Raw genomic sequence first — 15,118 nt, forward strand, 5'->3', positions numbered from 1 at the left:
AATCTGTATGATCAAAGTCATGGTATGTATAAAAGGGCATGACAGTGGAACCCAAGAGGCCCAGTTTCAGAGACTGGGTCATAACAATGTTTTCTAGATGGAGTAGCTACCCAGTGTTCTTAGGCTATGGGATCAGAACCCAGTCAATCAGAGGAACAAGATTCAGTATTCCCATTACAAAGTTATGTAGAATTTTAGGACCCCACATTCAGAAAAGAGCCACAGTTCCTGGGGGAGGGGGTGTGTGCTAATCAGAATTCAGTGTGGAAACCCTGTGATTAAAGGAGAAACAGTATTCCCTGTGAATTATAGTTCCTGAGGGTTTTTTTTTTTAGGCACTAGGATTTCAGGTCTTTCAAAATGGAAACTAGGTCAAGGAGCTAATTAGGGACATACTTAATAAACTCTTTGCCCATATCAAAAATATGTCAGGAACAGGGTGGGGCTGAACCTGCAGGTATAAAAATCTTTGTCTCATGCTGAACCTGGCTCTGAGGCATATGGTAAATATAAGCTGGCACTTATTAGTTTTTGTTATGATTATTGCAATGACACTGACACTGGAAATAAAACAGTAAATTTGGGAAGCATTAAAAATTAAAACCTGAGAGAGCACTGGATTATAGGATTAATGGGACACAGAGGGGAATCAAATGTGATGGGCATTGTGTGCTTGTGAATAACTAGAATGAAAGCTGTTTTTACAGAGGGGGCAGAGATGTCACTGGGCAAAATGGAAGAGGTCAGTGGGCAGAGAAGGAAGTCAAATTGAGCTTGAGAAAAAATCTGAGTGGGGGATGATCCCTAGGTAATGGGAGATCCCGTGAAATGCCGAGGTTAGAGGTCATTGTGCCTTCTCTTGTCCCTTCTCTCCTTCCATTGCCCACAAATGCACAATTTTTTCTGTTTTTCTCTTCAGATTATCTTTAAAATCTTGGAATGTTTTTTTTAAAAAAGTCCTTTTGATTTCTTGGGAAGGTAATTACAGGACTTACATTTAAAATATAAAAATATAAAAATAGAGTGAAGTTTTAGTTGAACTAGAAAAGGTTGGATGAACATGTGGATACCCCATGGGCTTTGGTTCAATGTTTTGCACTGCAGTGGTATGGAAGAAAACATTAAAAATAAAACAAAACCCACAGATGGGTGAATAATATGGAAAGAGTAAAAATCAAAATGCTCTGAGGAAACTCCCTCTCTAAAAGCAGGACCATGGATGTTTCACTACTTGGAATTATTTTCGTAATTTTTTTTTTTTTTTTTTTTTTTTTTATTGGAGTACCTCAGAAAATATTTTTTAAAAAGAGAGAGATAAATCTATTGTGAATCTGGCTTTCTAAATAACCCTGGTCCAAAAGCATTTAGAATACTAGATTCTAAGTGATGGCAGTTAATGCCAGAGTTTCTAAGTTCATAATGGGAAAGTATAACGGCATGAACAGAATGATCACATGTAGGACATTTAAATAGCATTGTATTAGATGTTTTCTAAGGGGAAAATGTGCAATGTATATTTCAAAAGGCAACTTCATTCACAGTGTTAGAAATATATACTCCCTTTGACATTTGGAGCTAAATTGTTTTTCTTAGTGAAGTCCATTGTTATTGTGGTTTTGTTTGAAAAGCATCTAGGAAAGGTGTCTAAAATGATGTTATAATAGAATGAGAAGACACTGCAAACTCATTTTCTCTACAGGTGAATCATTTTCATACAAGAAGGTACCTAATAAATATTCTGCTAAGACCTTAGCTTAAGTGATTTTAACAGGCTCTGCTAAGAACGTTGACTGCTTAGCTAGGGAAACCTCCATTGTAAAAACCATAGTTTCATGAAAAACCTAAAGCCTGAACAACTGTAAAGATACATTCACAGCAGCGTTCTTGGGGGCCTGGTGGATCTGTCTCTTCCTACAACAGTGTGTGGAAGGAACCGTCCTGGAAGGAACCTGACTCCCTCTCTTCCAGGTTCCAATTACCTTCCAATCTCCTCTCCATTCACAACCTCTGGGACCGTCTTCTTGCCCACGTCTTGCTTTCAGGACCAGCCAATTTCCTGTTTGTTTTTTTAATGTGGTTAGTTCCTGATTTTGGAACAACCACGACTTCCCAGATTTGTCAGGATTATTCCACTTATTCCACCGAGATGGAGGTCGTGGTCACCCGCATGGTCAGTTAGCGCCTGCGGTCCCCCTCCCCTATGTCTCTGGACAACTATCTCACGGACATTCTGGCTCTGGAGGGCGTGGGCCGCTGCTTCCGCGGGTTAGCCCAGGAGGAGCGTCTGGGCACCAGGGTCTCCTGAAGATGGGCTCCCTTCCAGGAGTGAGAAGCCTTCTCAGGATGAGTAGATGAAACCTACACATCTTGGAAGCCGGGGTGCGGCTGGGGAAGAACCTGAACCACGCCTGTTTGGGTCTTTGTGCCTCGAGTCGTGACCACACAGATCTCATCGCTGTGACATCCTGGAGAACCACTTCCTGGATGAGGAGGTGAAGCTAGAAGATGGGCGACCACCTTAATAACTTCCACTGTGCGGCAGACCCCGCAGCCAGGCAGGAGTATATCTTTGGAAGGTACATCCTCAACAGATTTAGGAACCTGGGGCCCAGCGACCCTTGAGGTGCTCCTCTTCATCTCCTGACTTCAGGGATTTGGCCTCAGCCACTTATTCCAGCCCTGGGCAACTTTTCAACTTCCCTGGCACCCTCCCAAGCCTTGGACCAAATGAAAATAAAACTTTTTCCAGAAAAAAAAAAAAAAAAAGTATATTCATAGGAAGAAAAGAAACCAAAATTGATAATACTTAATTAAAATTGGAAATCAATTTCCAGGACTCTTGTTAAAAACAATCTAAAATGTGAAGATCACTCCAAATTAGATTATTCTGACTTCTCTTTATCTAAGGATCTTTAATTCTAAATGTGAGGAGATACATCTTCATAACAATTTCCACATTAATAGTCTGAGGGTTGGGACTGTATTCACTCGATCCCTGTTTTTTCTTTTTGTTTCCCCTAATTCCTAAGATTAGGTAAGGAGCCATTGCTTAATTCATATTTACCAGTGAATGAATAAATGAAAACCACACACATTTTAAAAAATATTTTTATAATAAAGTTATGGCATATTTGAGCATTAAAAATAACTTCTGATCCTATATAAATTTGATTTCATCCTGTTATTAACATTCTACTGTATTATATATTTTTTTTATTACAAGTGATAGAAGCACAGTTACTACTGGCTTAAGAAAAAATAAAAGTAAAGAAAGAAAGGTACTGACCCCTGCAACTGGGTAGTCCAGGGAGGGAAATTGCCTGAGGGATAGCTGGATCCAGGGAATCAACCATGTTCATAGGATCTTCTCTCTTTGTAAATTTTGACTATAATTCTATTTGGTTGATTCTCTCCTATTTAGAGGTGTACTAGAGGATGGAAACTGCAAAAGGCTTCAGACTTGCATGGTCCCCAGTCAGCAAGTCCTTTGAAAAGTGAGTGCTGTTGACTCATTGCATTAGTATCTAAAGTCCCAGATAAGAACTCTAACTCAGTTGTGTCATGTACTCATTCTTGTACCAACCATGTCAACTTTACTTGGACCAGTTTGAGTAATATGCCCATCCTATGACAAAGGGGTAGGAAGCAAGATAGAAAAGGAGAGGAAAGCGTCATGATTGATAGCCCCTCATGGAGTGGGGAACACCTTCTCCAACAGAAGGGGGCAGTGTACATGGAAGACTAAGGATGGAATTGTTCTGGGTAGGAAGAAAAATCAGTACCTATTTTAGTCTACACAGTTTAAATATTTTCCACTATATTCCAAAGCACCCCATTCCTGGTAGATTCCATTTATCTAAAAAATAAAAATGGTCAATTTTCTTTAAATTGTTCATTTTATTGACTTATCTTTTATAATCTTGTCTTAACATTCATTGTCTAATACTCTTTTTGCATTTTCCTGAAAATGTTATTTAATAACATTATTCTTTTCTTTATTTGGTTGAAATTATAGTTTAAAGAAATCAAATCCACTTTGAATGAATTGTTATAACTTTGTGATATTGTGAGAAAAACTAAACTGATGTCATTGAGTTATGTAGACCTAATTAAATGGCCAAAGTTTTATTTGTGAACAATAAACTGTTGTGCCACAAGGCAACAACCTTGTAGAAGCTCAGCAGATCTTGAAAGCAGAGTCAGTTGAATAGAAGGACAAAGAAAAAATGGAAAGGAGAGACAAAGGTTAAAATTTATGACTAAATGTACCATCAAGTATAAATCATACTGGAAAAATGTATGATTTCTCACTTAATCTCATTTTTTTCCCAAATACAATGATTTCTAATTTTTTCCAGAGGTATTTGTTGAGCACTGACTAGGTTCAAGACACTTTTCTGAACGCTGAGTTACAAAGATGCACATGGTCCCCAGAGTTTTCTGACCTTATAAGTTTTAGGCATATTTGCTTATAGAATTGATAGAAGAACTGATAAAACTTTTATTTGTCAAAATATTTTATTTGCCATTTTATTTCCATATCTGAAAAGTCAGATGAAACAAATGTAGACAGAATGTTTGGCAGACCATTTCATGGTTTAGTTAACAAAACAAGAGCGTGGGCAACTATGAGTAATATGAAATAATGCATACATTGCAGGAAAAAATGCTGGCACTCAATTACTTTAGGATCTGAAACAACAAGTTCATTTATTCTTTATCTCATAATTGCAAAACACTTTTTATAGAAAGCCTACTGATTCATTAAGGTACCATTAAATAATCATTCTGATGTATTAACCAAATGAAAAAAGTATCGACAGATACACCATTTCATTTTTTAAATAATTTTATTTTTATAGATGTATTTTGATTCATTGTACACATGGGGTACAGCTTTTCATTTCTATGATTGTACACAATGTAGATTCACACCATTCATGTAATCATACATACACATAGGGTAATACTGTCTGTCTCAGTATACTATCTTTCCTTCCCCCCACCCCCTCCACACCCATTTTCCTCTACACCATCCAAAGTTCCTCCATTCTTCTCTTGCACCCCTACCACCCCCCTCCCTGCCATTATGTCACATCATTCACTTATCAGAGAAAACATTAGGCCTTTGGTTTTTTGGGCTTGGCTTATTTCACTTAGCATGATATTCTCCAATTCCATCCACTTAACAGCAAATGCCATAATTTTATTCTTCTTTATGACTAATCCATTGTGTGTGTGTGTGTGTGTATCACAGTTTCTTTATCCATTCATCAATTGAAGGATTGAAGGGCATCTAGGTTGGTTCCACAATCTAGCTATTGTGAATTGAGCAGCTATGGACATTGATGTGGCTACATTACTGTAGTATGCTGATTTTAAGTCCTTTGGGTATAAACTGAGGAGTGGGATAGCTGGGCCAAATAGTGGGTCCATTCTAAGTTTTCTTAGGAATCTCCATACAGCTTTTCAGAGTGACTGCACCAGTTTGCAACTCCACCAGCAATGTATGAGTGTGCCTTGTTCCCCACATCCATGCCAACACTTATTAGTGCTTGTGTTCTTGATAATAACCATTCTAGCTGGAGTTAGATGAAATCTTAGGTTGGTTTTAATTTGCATTTCTTTAATTACTAGAGATGATGAGCACTTTTTCATATATTTGTTGATCACCTATATATCTTTTTCTGTGAAGTGTCTACCCAGTCCCTTAGCCCATTTACTGATTGGGTTCTTCATATTTTTGGTGTAAAGTTTTAGCATTGTCTGTGCTGTAGTGAAAAAGGGATTTGTTATAAGAACAGCAATTGTGACATGCAGAGGAGCTTAAATGTCATTTGACTTTGTTTGTTTGTTTAATATGGGCATATATTCACCAACAATATAATTAGAACTATTCATGTGTTTTGTTTTGAGTTCAGAAGAGTAAAACACAATTGCTTATGTCTTAGAGTTCTTCTCCAGATTTCCTGGAGCAAAGTTTGTTTAGAAGTTTGTCGCCTATGCCTTTAATACTTGCTTACTTGCAAAGGAAGAGAGAATCCTTATTTAGAAATGGGCCTGAGTTGCATGCTGTGTTGAGCAACCCATATTTTGAAGCTTCAAGTATTTTTAAAGGATGAACTCAACTAAAACACATGCTTACAGCTAGCAGTTGCTTTTAGTTGAATTATTACCTCTTAGAGAAAAAATATATTTGGATGGGAAGTTTGGCAGCCATAGAGAAAATATAAATCACATGTCTGAATAGCAAGAGGTAAAAGAAAGATAAGAAAAAATATGAGAAACATCTTTTTCAATTGTATTAGCTGCTTATTTTATGCACATGAATGGCCAATTGCTAAAGTTTCATTTTATTGGGTCCTTTAAAACCCAATGCTGCTCAGTGATTTTTCCTTATGAAATAAACTTGGAAGCCTTCAAACTTGGGATGCACTCTTGTGGTGCTTAAAGCTGCTCGATGAGTCAGAAGAATGAAATGTTTACTCTTTTAGACTTTATTATTCTCCTTGCTGATATTTTCTGATACACTCTGTGTCATAGAAATAAGCAGTTTCTATCTATTAAGGACATACTTAGGATGATGGCATGTTTTCTGTAATGATCCTTTGGTGACTGTTACATACCCAATGTCAGTGTTAGGTGACTATTTAGAATCTTAATAGAGATGTAAAAATGTTGAAGAAATTTGTGTGGCATATGTGTATTTAAATATAAGGAAATCATCTGCTTTGGGGGGAAAATCCTTATTATTTAGAATTGATCTTAAGAAAAATAACACAGAGGAAACCATTCAATGCGATATAATACTATTCTCCCCCCACCTTTTTTTTTTTTTTTTAAGTTTTAAAATTTTTGTTTTTTGTTTGTGGTGTTGGGATTGAATCCAGGGCTTCACACACACTAGGCAAGTGCTCTACCACTGAGCTATTCCACCCCTCCCCCTCCATAGCCTCAATTCAAGCAGTAGTGCTTCTAGACACTAAAATGCTCACCTGGCTTACAAGGCATGGCTTAGCTCCTGCACATCTCCCTAGCCTCATCTCTTAGCAAGCTCTGTGCTCCCCATCTTCCACTTTCTTTCCTTGGTGCTTCAGCTTGTTTGCACCTTTTGCTCTCACAGGGATTCTCCTCTCATATCCACCCAGTTCACTCTACTTAGGCTTTGGAGCCCAGCAAGTCCAGTGAGGTTGGTTTGTAGTGCTGGGGATTGAACCCAGGGCCTTGCACATGGTAGGCATGTGCTGTACCTCTGAGCTGTAATTCCCAGATCCCCCTTTTCTTATTTAAGTATATTATCACTTCAAAATCTTTCAGTTTGAGAGTCCACATTTAATAGAATGATAAGCATGTTTATTTGATTATAGTTTTTCTTCCTGCTATAGTGTATGTGCCCTAAAGACACTGTGCATGCTAGGGATGAACTCAGTGTAAAGTGCTTGCCTAGCATGTACAGGGCCCTGGGTTCAAAGCAGGGGTGGTGGTGTCCGTGGGTGGAGGGTTGAACCAGATATAGACCTATGCCCTTTGCTATTGCAGCCATGCACCAAACCTGGTGCTGGGCACATGAACATGCCATAAATAACTGAGTGAGTGACATCCTGCTCAATATTGAAAGGGGTGGCTGAATAGAGAGTTGCTAGCTCAGGAGAGAGATTTCTGTGTCAGAAATAAAAATTTTGGGGGTCACTGTGAAATCAAATGAGTAAATGGCTCTCCCAAACAGTGTGTTGGCTAATGACAGATTTGTTTTTAACCCAGTAATGTGGGTTCATAGTCATGTCGGAAAGATGCTGGGAACCGTCTTCTGCCTAGCTGTGGTCACAGGTTGTTTCCCAATCTGGGTCCTAGAGCCCAGTTGCTGAAAAGTGGAGGTAGATTTGCCTTTGTCCCTTCTTATAATCTTATTTAATACAAGCCCCCTCCTCCTTTTTTTTTACACGATAAACAACTAAATTTATATTTCTTTTCATGTCGTTTATATTATTTCTTTTTCTGTTTCTGTTTTCTATTTTGTATCTGATCCGATGCCTGTGGGTACTACTGATTAACAAATTTTGAAATCATTGGAATAAGTTTTCCTTTCATTATGTGTAACTGAAAAAGTGGTTTGATGAATTCAAGGAGTCCTTCATTAAACACTGCATTTTTCTTTACATGCTTCCCTGTTCAGTGTTAAACACCTCATTTTATTTTTCTTATAGTCAAAGTATTCACACTTTTTATTGAGACAGCTTTACATCTTTCTCCTCTCCCCTTCCTTCCTTCATTCCTTCCTTCCCAGTGCTGGATGAAACAAAGGATCTTGATTGAGAATGTAAGGCAAGCACTGTACCCCTGAACTCTATTCCCAGTTCCACGTTTACTCTTCAATCAAATTCAATAAAGGTTAACTGAGCAGTTGGTATTGATAACATATTGTTCTCTCTACCTTTTATATCAGACTGAGTTTTGAATATGTGCTAACACGATTCATTAAGAAAGTATTTATTTATTTTTCCTGGAATGTTTTAATATAGGATCCTTCCCATTGCTATTTAAAAACCAGGAAAAAAAATAGGAAAATTTAAATCTGTCTTGGCTTATGTTGGTTGTAGAGAGTTGTTTTTTGTTTCATTTTGTTTTTCTAAACTGCATACTTGATCTTCAGGTCATGAGGTCTGGCTTCTAAATATTTCTCCCAAAGTCAGCATAAACTTTAAAGATACCATAGGTCCTTAATAATATTTTGATTCCATTACCATATCTTTATTTATTCCTTGTTAAATTCTTGTCTCAAATATATCCCAACTATAAGTGTTTATAAAATAAAACCATGTTATACTAAATGCCAGAGGAAAAGAGCCATAGCTATACCCACTGTATGCACTTTTAGGCCATAATAGTATAACTTTTGCTTCTTGAATGCCCATATTTGTTATTATAGCATGTGTTCATTATGTAAACTTGTTCAGGAACTTAGAAGACCTTTATCAAATATGGCTCCATATATATCTTAAAATCCTTGAGAAAGAAAAAAATCAAGTCAACCTTCTCACAAAACTCGGACCTTCTCATGTTGCTGGATTTTTTTTTTTTTTTAATGCAATGGATAGTTCCTTGACAGTAACATCATTTTCTCTGTTTATTAATCAGTAATTATAAAGGCTTGATTGTGATCTAGTAGACAAGTAAGGTAAGAAAACTCTTTGTAATTACTGGAATTCTTGGAACTGTTGGACCTCTGACTGAGGCATGGTTCTCCAATCCCCCACAGACCTTTCCAGTTCTTGTTTCAGAGGGCACGTCTGCCACTTGTCTAATATAGAAGTTTGGTTTATGGTGAACTCCTGCAACCTGACCACATTACAGTAGTGGCACAGTCAATCCAAATTAATTTGGAACATGCCTGGATTATCCAGGATGAAACACCATTCTGATACTTCACTTGAGTTGGGTTTCAGAGAAGGGACAGCAATGGGATCTCCTTTGATCTCCTGCCAAACATCTGTAGTCTCATAGGCCAGCAAGTCAGAGCCATCACAGCTGGCTCCTAACACTGCATCCGGCCTTGCTGCTAACCAAAAACTAACCCGGAGGGGAGACATAAACAGGCTTATTTTATTCTATCCTTCTCTCTTGCCAAATGGAGAAATTCCATAAAATTAGTGTTTATAATGTTCACTGAACTATTGAGAATATTCTGATTATTGAATTGCACAAATAATGCATTGAGATTTTATGCAACACATTAGAAACAACAGAAAACATCAGCTATTTGAGGGGTAAACATAATTATTCCATCATCCATTTTATCCTCAGTAACTCAGGAAAGAGAAAATATGTGGATTTTAAGTTTCTTATTTTAATACATGACTGGCTTTTTACCACACATTTTATTTATTTTTTATTAGAGCATTATAGTTATACCTAGAAGTTGAGTTCATTTTGACAAAATCATACATGTATGGAATTCTTTTTCAATCCCTGTTCCCCCCACTTTCTCTTCCCTCTTTCCTCCCCTTATTTTCCTTCCTCTAATCCACTGATACTCCTTTTGCTCATTTATTTATTTATTTTTTAAATTTTTGGTACTTTCTATATATACATAAAGGTGAAATCCCTGTGATATATTCATATATTCATGTAACATAATTTTGTTAAATTCATTCTATATTTCCTTCCCTTTCCTGCCCTTCCTCCTCCCTCCCTCTCTGTATTGATCTTCTATTCCTCTTCTCTATTGATCTTCCCTATATTTTTTGATATCTGATAATCCCCTTCCCCACCACCACCTTTCCCTTATTTTTCTCGAGCTTTCACATAGAAAGAAAACATTTGACCTTGATTTTCTGAGTCTGTCTTATTTCACTTAGCATGATGTTCTCCATTTCCATCCATTTACTGGCAAATGCCATGATTTCATACTTTTTTATGGCTGAGTAAAACTCCATTGTGTATATGTACCACATTTTCTTGATCCATTCATCTATCATGAACATCTGGACTGATTCTATAATTTGGCTATTGTGAATTGTGCTGCTACAGACATTGAAGTGGCTGTATTGCTATAGTATGCTGATTTTAATTCTTTCGAATAAATACCAAGGAATGGGATAGCTGGGTCATAATGGTGGTTCCATTCTTAGTATTTTTGAGGAGTCTCCATATGCTTTCCAGAGTGGTCATACTAATTTGCAGTTCTACCAAAAATGTATCAGTCTACCCCCTGCCCATATTTACTAGCAGTTATTATTACTTGAATTCTTGATAATTGCCATTCTGACTGGAATAAGATGAAATCAGTGTAGTTTTGATCTGCATTTTCCTGATTGCTAGAGATGTTGAATATTTTTTCATATATTTGTTGACCATTTATTTTTCTTCTTTTGAGAAATTTTTGCTTATTTATTTTTCCCATGTATTGATTGGGTTACTTGTTTTCTTGGTGTTAAGCTCTTTGAGTTCTTTATATATTCTGGATATTAACCACCTATTAGAGGAGTAGCTGGCAAAGATTTTCTCCCATTCTGTAGGATTTCTCTTCATGCTCTTAATCATTTCCTTTGCTAGGCAGAAGTTTTTTAATTTGATGGTATCCCATTTATTGATTCTTGATTTTATTTCTTGAGGTTTCAGGCTCAAGAAGTTGAGGAAGTTGGTATCTGCACTTAAATGGTGGAGTGTTGACCCTGTTTTCTTCTAGGAGTTGCAAGTTACATGGTCTAATTCTTAGCTCTTTGATGCACTTTGATGACTTTTGTGTAGGGTGAGAGAGAGGGGTCAAGTTTCATTCTTATACATATGGATAGTCAGTTTTCCCAGCACCTTCTGTTTAAAAGACTGTCTTTTCTCCAACATATATTTTTTGCACCTTTGTCAAGTATCAGATGGCTATCATATGTGGGTTTATCTCTGTTTCTTCTATTTCATTTTTACCATACATTTTAAAGGAGGCATTACAAATACCTCTTAACTACAAGAGAAAATTTAAATAATGAGAAAGAATAGTGATTATTATTATGGGCATTTAATTCACAGTTGGAATATGCTGGAATGCAGAAATTTTAATAAAAAATACCAGAATTTAGAATTCTATGTTAGCCTCTTCTCTATTACAGATCTTCACTAGCTCATAAATTCAAGTGTTAAAATTGGAACTGTGTGTACCAAGAGCTATTCTACCTAAAGCCCTCCCTTCTGGACATTCATACTTTTGTCTTCTACCTAGCCTGTGTCCTCTGATAGCAATTGTAGGTTAAAAAGATCTTGGGAGATGTGATTCACAAAAAGAAGAAAAAAACGAAGAAAAAGAAATAGAGGAATAGACCTTAGGAAGATGCACAGACAGACCTGCTTATTCTTCCCTCATGATCCTTGCTTTTCTTGCTTTAGAATTGTTATATTGCCTGAATTTCCTTGTACTTAGATTTTTGTGGCTTAACAGACATCGTTTTGGGATTATAACCCTATCTAAGTTGTCAGAAGGGTCACATATTCACATTCACATATTATTATGAACGAGTTCATGAAATGAGAAGAGGCATATGGAAATGGAATATTTTGGGAGGTGGGACAAAACAAGATTGTGATTATATTTAGGAGTGACTATGTATGTCTATCAACCTAGGTGAGACAGTGAAGGGGAGAGGACAGAAGATGAACTTATTGTATATCAAAAAGTTTTCCAATGTCAGCTCCACATCCAGGGCTTAGGGGGCAGGAAAATAAATACACATTTTGTGTTAGTTAGCTATCCATTACTATAATAAATACCTGAGATTAATCAACTTAAAAACAGGAAAGGTTTATTTTGAATGAGTTTTCAGAAAGGTTTATTTTGAATGAGTTTTCAAAAAATGCATAAATTCTCCTCTTACTTTCCTCTCCCATCCCCTTTCTCTTTTACTGCTGTTCATTTGGAAATCATTTTGGTGAACTTTGTGTAAAATTATGTGATTCTCTTTTCATAATTGATTGAAAGGGTTGATGTGTTTTTTTCCTCAAAAATTAACTTTATCTTGACTTAATTGAATCCCAAAATGACTGTTGGTTGCTAATTAGATAAACACCTTTTACTATTCTCATTAAGTTATGCATTTGACTGTTATTCTCTAAATGTTTATTGGTTGTGCTGCATATACAAAACAATATGTCTAGCACTGAAAAGGCAGTCCATCATTAATTATCCCTTGTTCATCCCTGTCTAATAGATGAGGTAAGCTGTACACTCAAATAATATAAAGTCCACAGAGATTTAAAGAAATATGAACTTTAGAGACCAACAAGTACGTTGAGGAAATTCAGTTGGATTACCTTAGAAGTTGTGATCAGTTTTATAACTCAATGTCTGAACTGCTTGCATTACCTGAGATATTTTTCTATTCAATTGTATCATTTATATAAGAACTTATTACATTAAAATAACTAAGTATAAATATTAAAATAATGTCAGTATATAAGTGTATGCTTATATATAAATATATATTTTATAGTTTATTACAGGATACAACCAGTGTTAGCTGTTCTTAATCTTTGCTTAATGCAACTTGATTTCTTTAATGTCTGAATCTAGGAAAACATATATTGTTAAATAACTCTGAACCTTTCTTTAAAATGAAAATACTGTACAGGGGACAGTCTGTCTTCAGAGATGTGGACCATTAATGATCCTTGTAGATGTTTGTTTTCCAGATTTTAGGAGATCTTCATAAGAGAATTGTTTATTTGATCATGCTTTTGAGATGCTATTATTTATAAATGTTTTCATGGATTATATCACATTTAAGGAGGATGTCAACATATGCATGTTGTCCTAAGTATTGTGAGGTTTGATTAAGTTATTGTCATTATTGGTAGGACAGAGAAACAAGCATAAACAAATTTATACAGGTCCTTTTAGAATGTATATTCCCTGTTATGGTCTGTAAAAAAAAAATCCCTTTGTAATTTTAAAATTTACTTTATTCTAAGGATTTAAAAAACAATTTCTATTTCCCATAAATGCAGTCTTTAAACCTGTCTCATAATTTTTTCTTGGTCCTTAAAAGTATTTTTCAGTGATATTAATAGAGATTATAAACTGAGTGCTACAATCAGTGTCTTTAGTAGGATTCATTAAATTAAATTCCTTCAGAACTGGTAGCAGACACAGTATATGTGGGAATTTTGCATTTTCCTTTGACCTTTCACCTTCATGGCTCACTGTTCTCACTTTTATCTTGGATTGGCCAAAGCTACAACAATAATGCCTATTTTTATTAGTTGGAACAGTTTTTTAGCTCAATATTTCCTTGCAAAAACTTTTCTACCCTGATTTATTCATTCTTGTTATCTGAATTATGTCAAAATATTTAAAGTTGTTAGTGATGAAGTACTGTTACCCAAGAGGGCATATTAACCTTTAATGGTCCTCTTTCTTGAATCCACAGGAGTGTTGGTTGTATTTTTCACATACAAGATCTTATTAGGTGTGTGTTTCCTTATCACTAAGTCCTCAATCACAAAGTGAAAAGTTGTATTCACTGGGAAATAATCATAAAACATTCAAACGTTGCCCACTTCTCAGAGATGCACCTTCAGCAATGAGAATTTCATGCTTCAATAGTTGATGTTAGGTGGTGAGAATGTGTATTTCTCTGTTTATTAAAGAAAGCACGGAAAGCATTTCCATTTCCTGCTGCAGTCCTTCCTTCCTGTTCTAGTTATGAGCAGGCGATGCTGAAACCCACTGCACATCATTTGCCTTCAACTTGCATCAAGAAAGGAATGCCACTCAAAGATCATCTGGAATTCATCTGACTTTGATAATGAAGTGCAGAGCAGTTCTAAAAATAAAGATGGGATTGTTGTGACCATTAGAAGCAGCTTATTTCATCATTGTTTTTCAGTTGTAGCAGTGTGCCTTGTATGGTGGTTTCTATTTCTCCAAGTTGAGAAAGCCATTCTGTTCTGTGGTTTGGGAATGCTTTAATACAGAGCCTTACAGAGCCTGTGTTTTTGAGAACAATATCCAGCTCATACAAGGAGTCTGTGTTCTGCAAGTGTAATGTTTGATGCACATGAGAAAATTAGCACCCGTTGGAACTGAGCCAGAGAAATGGACTAGAAATTCTACTGTCAAACAAAGAAGTACTTATTTATTCACGTTATATCGAACTTCTAAATAGAAAATATGTCAGCATTTTCAGCAGGAGGTGTGATTTGCCATTTGTTTTTTCTCAGTTGGGGGAAGGGTCAGTATTGATTTTATGGTATCAGGAAATTTTTGTCAGTACCCACTTTGCTTGTGCTCTTCTGGTTTTATTTTAATCAAATAAGGATCGTACAATATACAATTATAGAATATACCCTGAGGAACAATGCAGAAGTTTCTTAGGAGCTTTGGCAGCTGTGTATGTAATAGTTAATTGATTTTCTCTATTGAAGTAAAGAGAGGACCTCAACGTCCTTAGTAAGCTTTTAATTCACTCTGCATGTTATTATTTAGTTCTACAGTTTGGTTTTCTTTTCTTCCTCTTTAGATACTAGCTCAGTCATGTACCGAAATCCTGGAATTGAGACCTTCAAGTGTCTGTGTGGGGGGTAAGTGTTTGGAATTTAAAAATACCATGTTAAGAAATTGTATTTTTTTCCCTAG

At 36.1% G+C, this 15,118-nt stretch overlaps 1 protein-coding gene across 2 annotated transcripts in view; it reads left to right on the plus strand.

Moving 5' to 3' along the window:
- Positions 1-15,118, plus strand: part of LOC306669106 (anthrax toxin receptor 2) — a 146,735-nt gene that overhangs the window by 23,324 nt on the left and 108,293 nt on the right. For both annotated transcript variants that reach the window (XM_079152941.1, XM_079152942.1), the window contains exon 7: positions 15,003-15,063. In XM_079152941.1, coding sequence (XP_079009067.1) covers positions 15,003-15,063 — 61 coding nt within the window. The remainder of the gene's footprint in view (positions 1-15,002; positions 15,064-15,118) is intronic.

The sequence above is a fragment of the Sciurus vulgaris genome, assembly GCF_902686455.1.
Source record: "Sciurus vulgaris genome assembly, chromosome: 9".
In the NCBI taxonomy this organism is placed as follows: domain Eukaryota; kingdom Metazoa; phylum Chordata; class Mammalia; order Rodentia; family Sciuridae; genus Sciurus; species Sciurus vulgaris.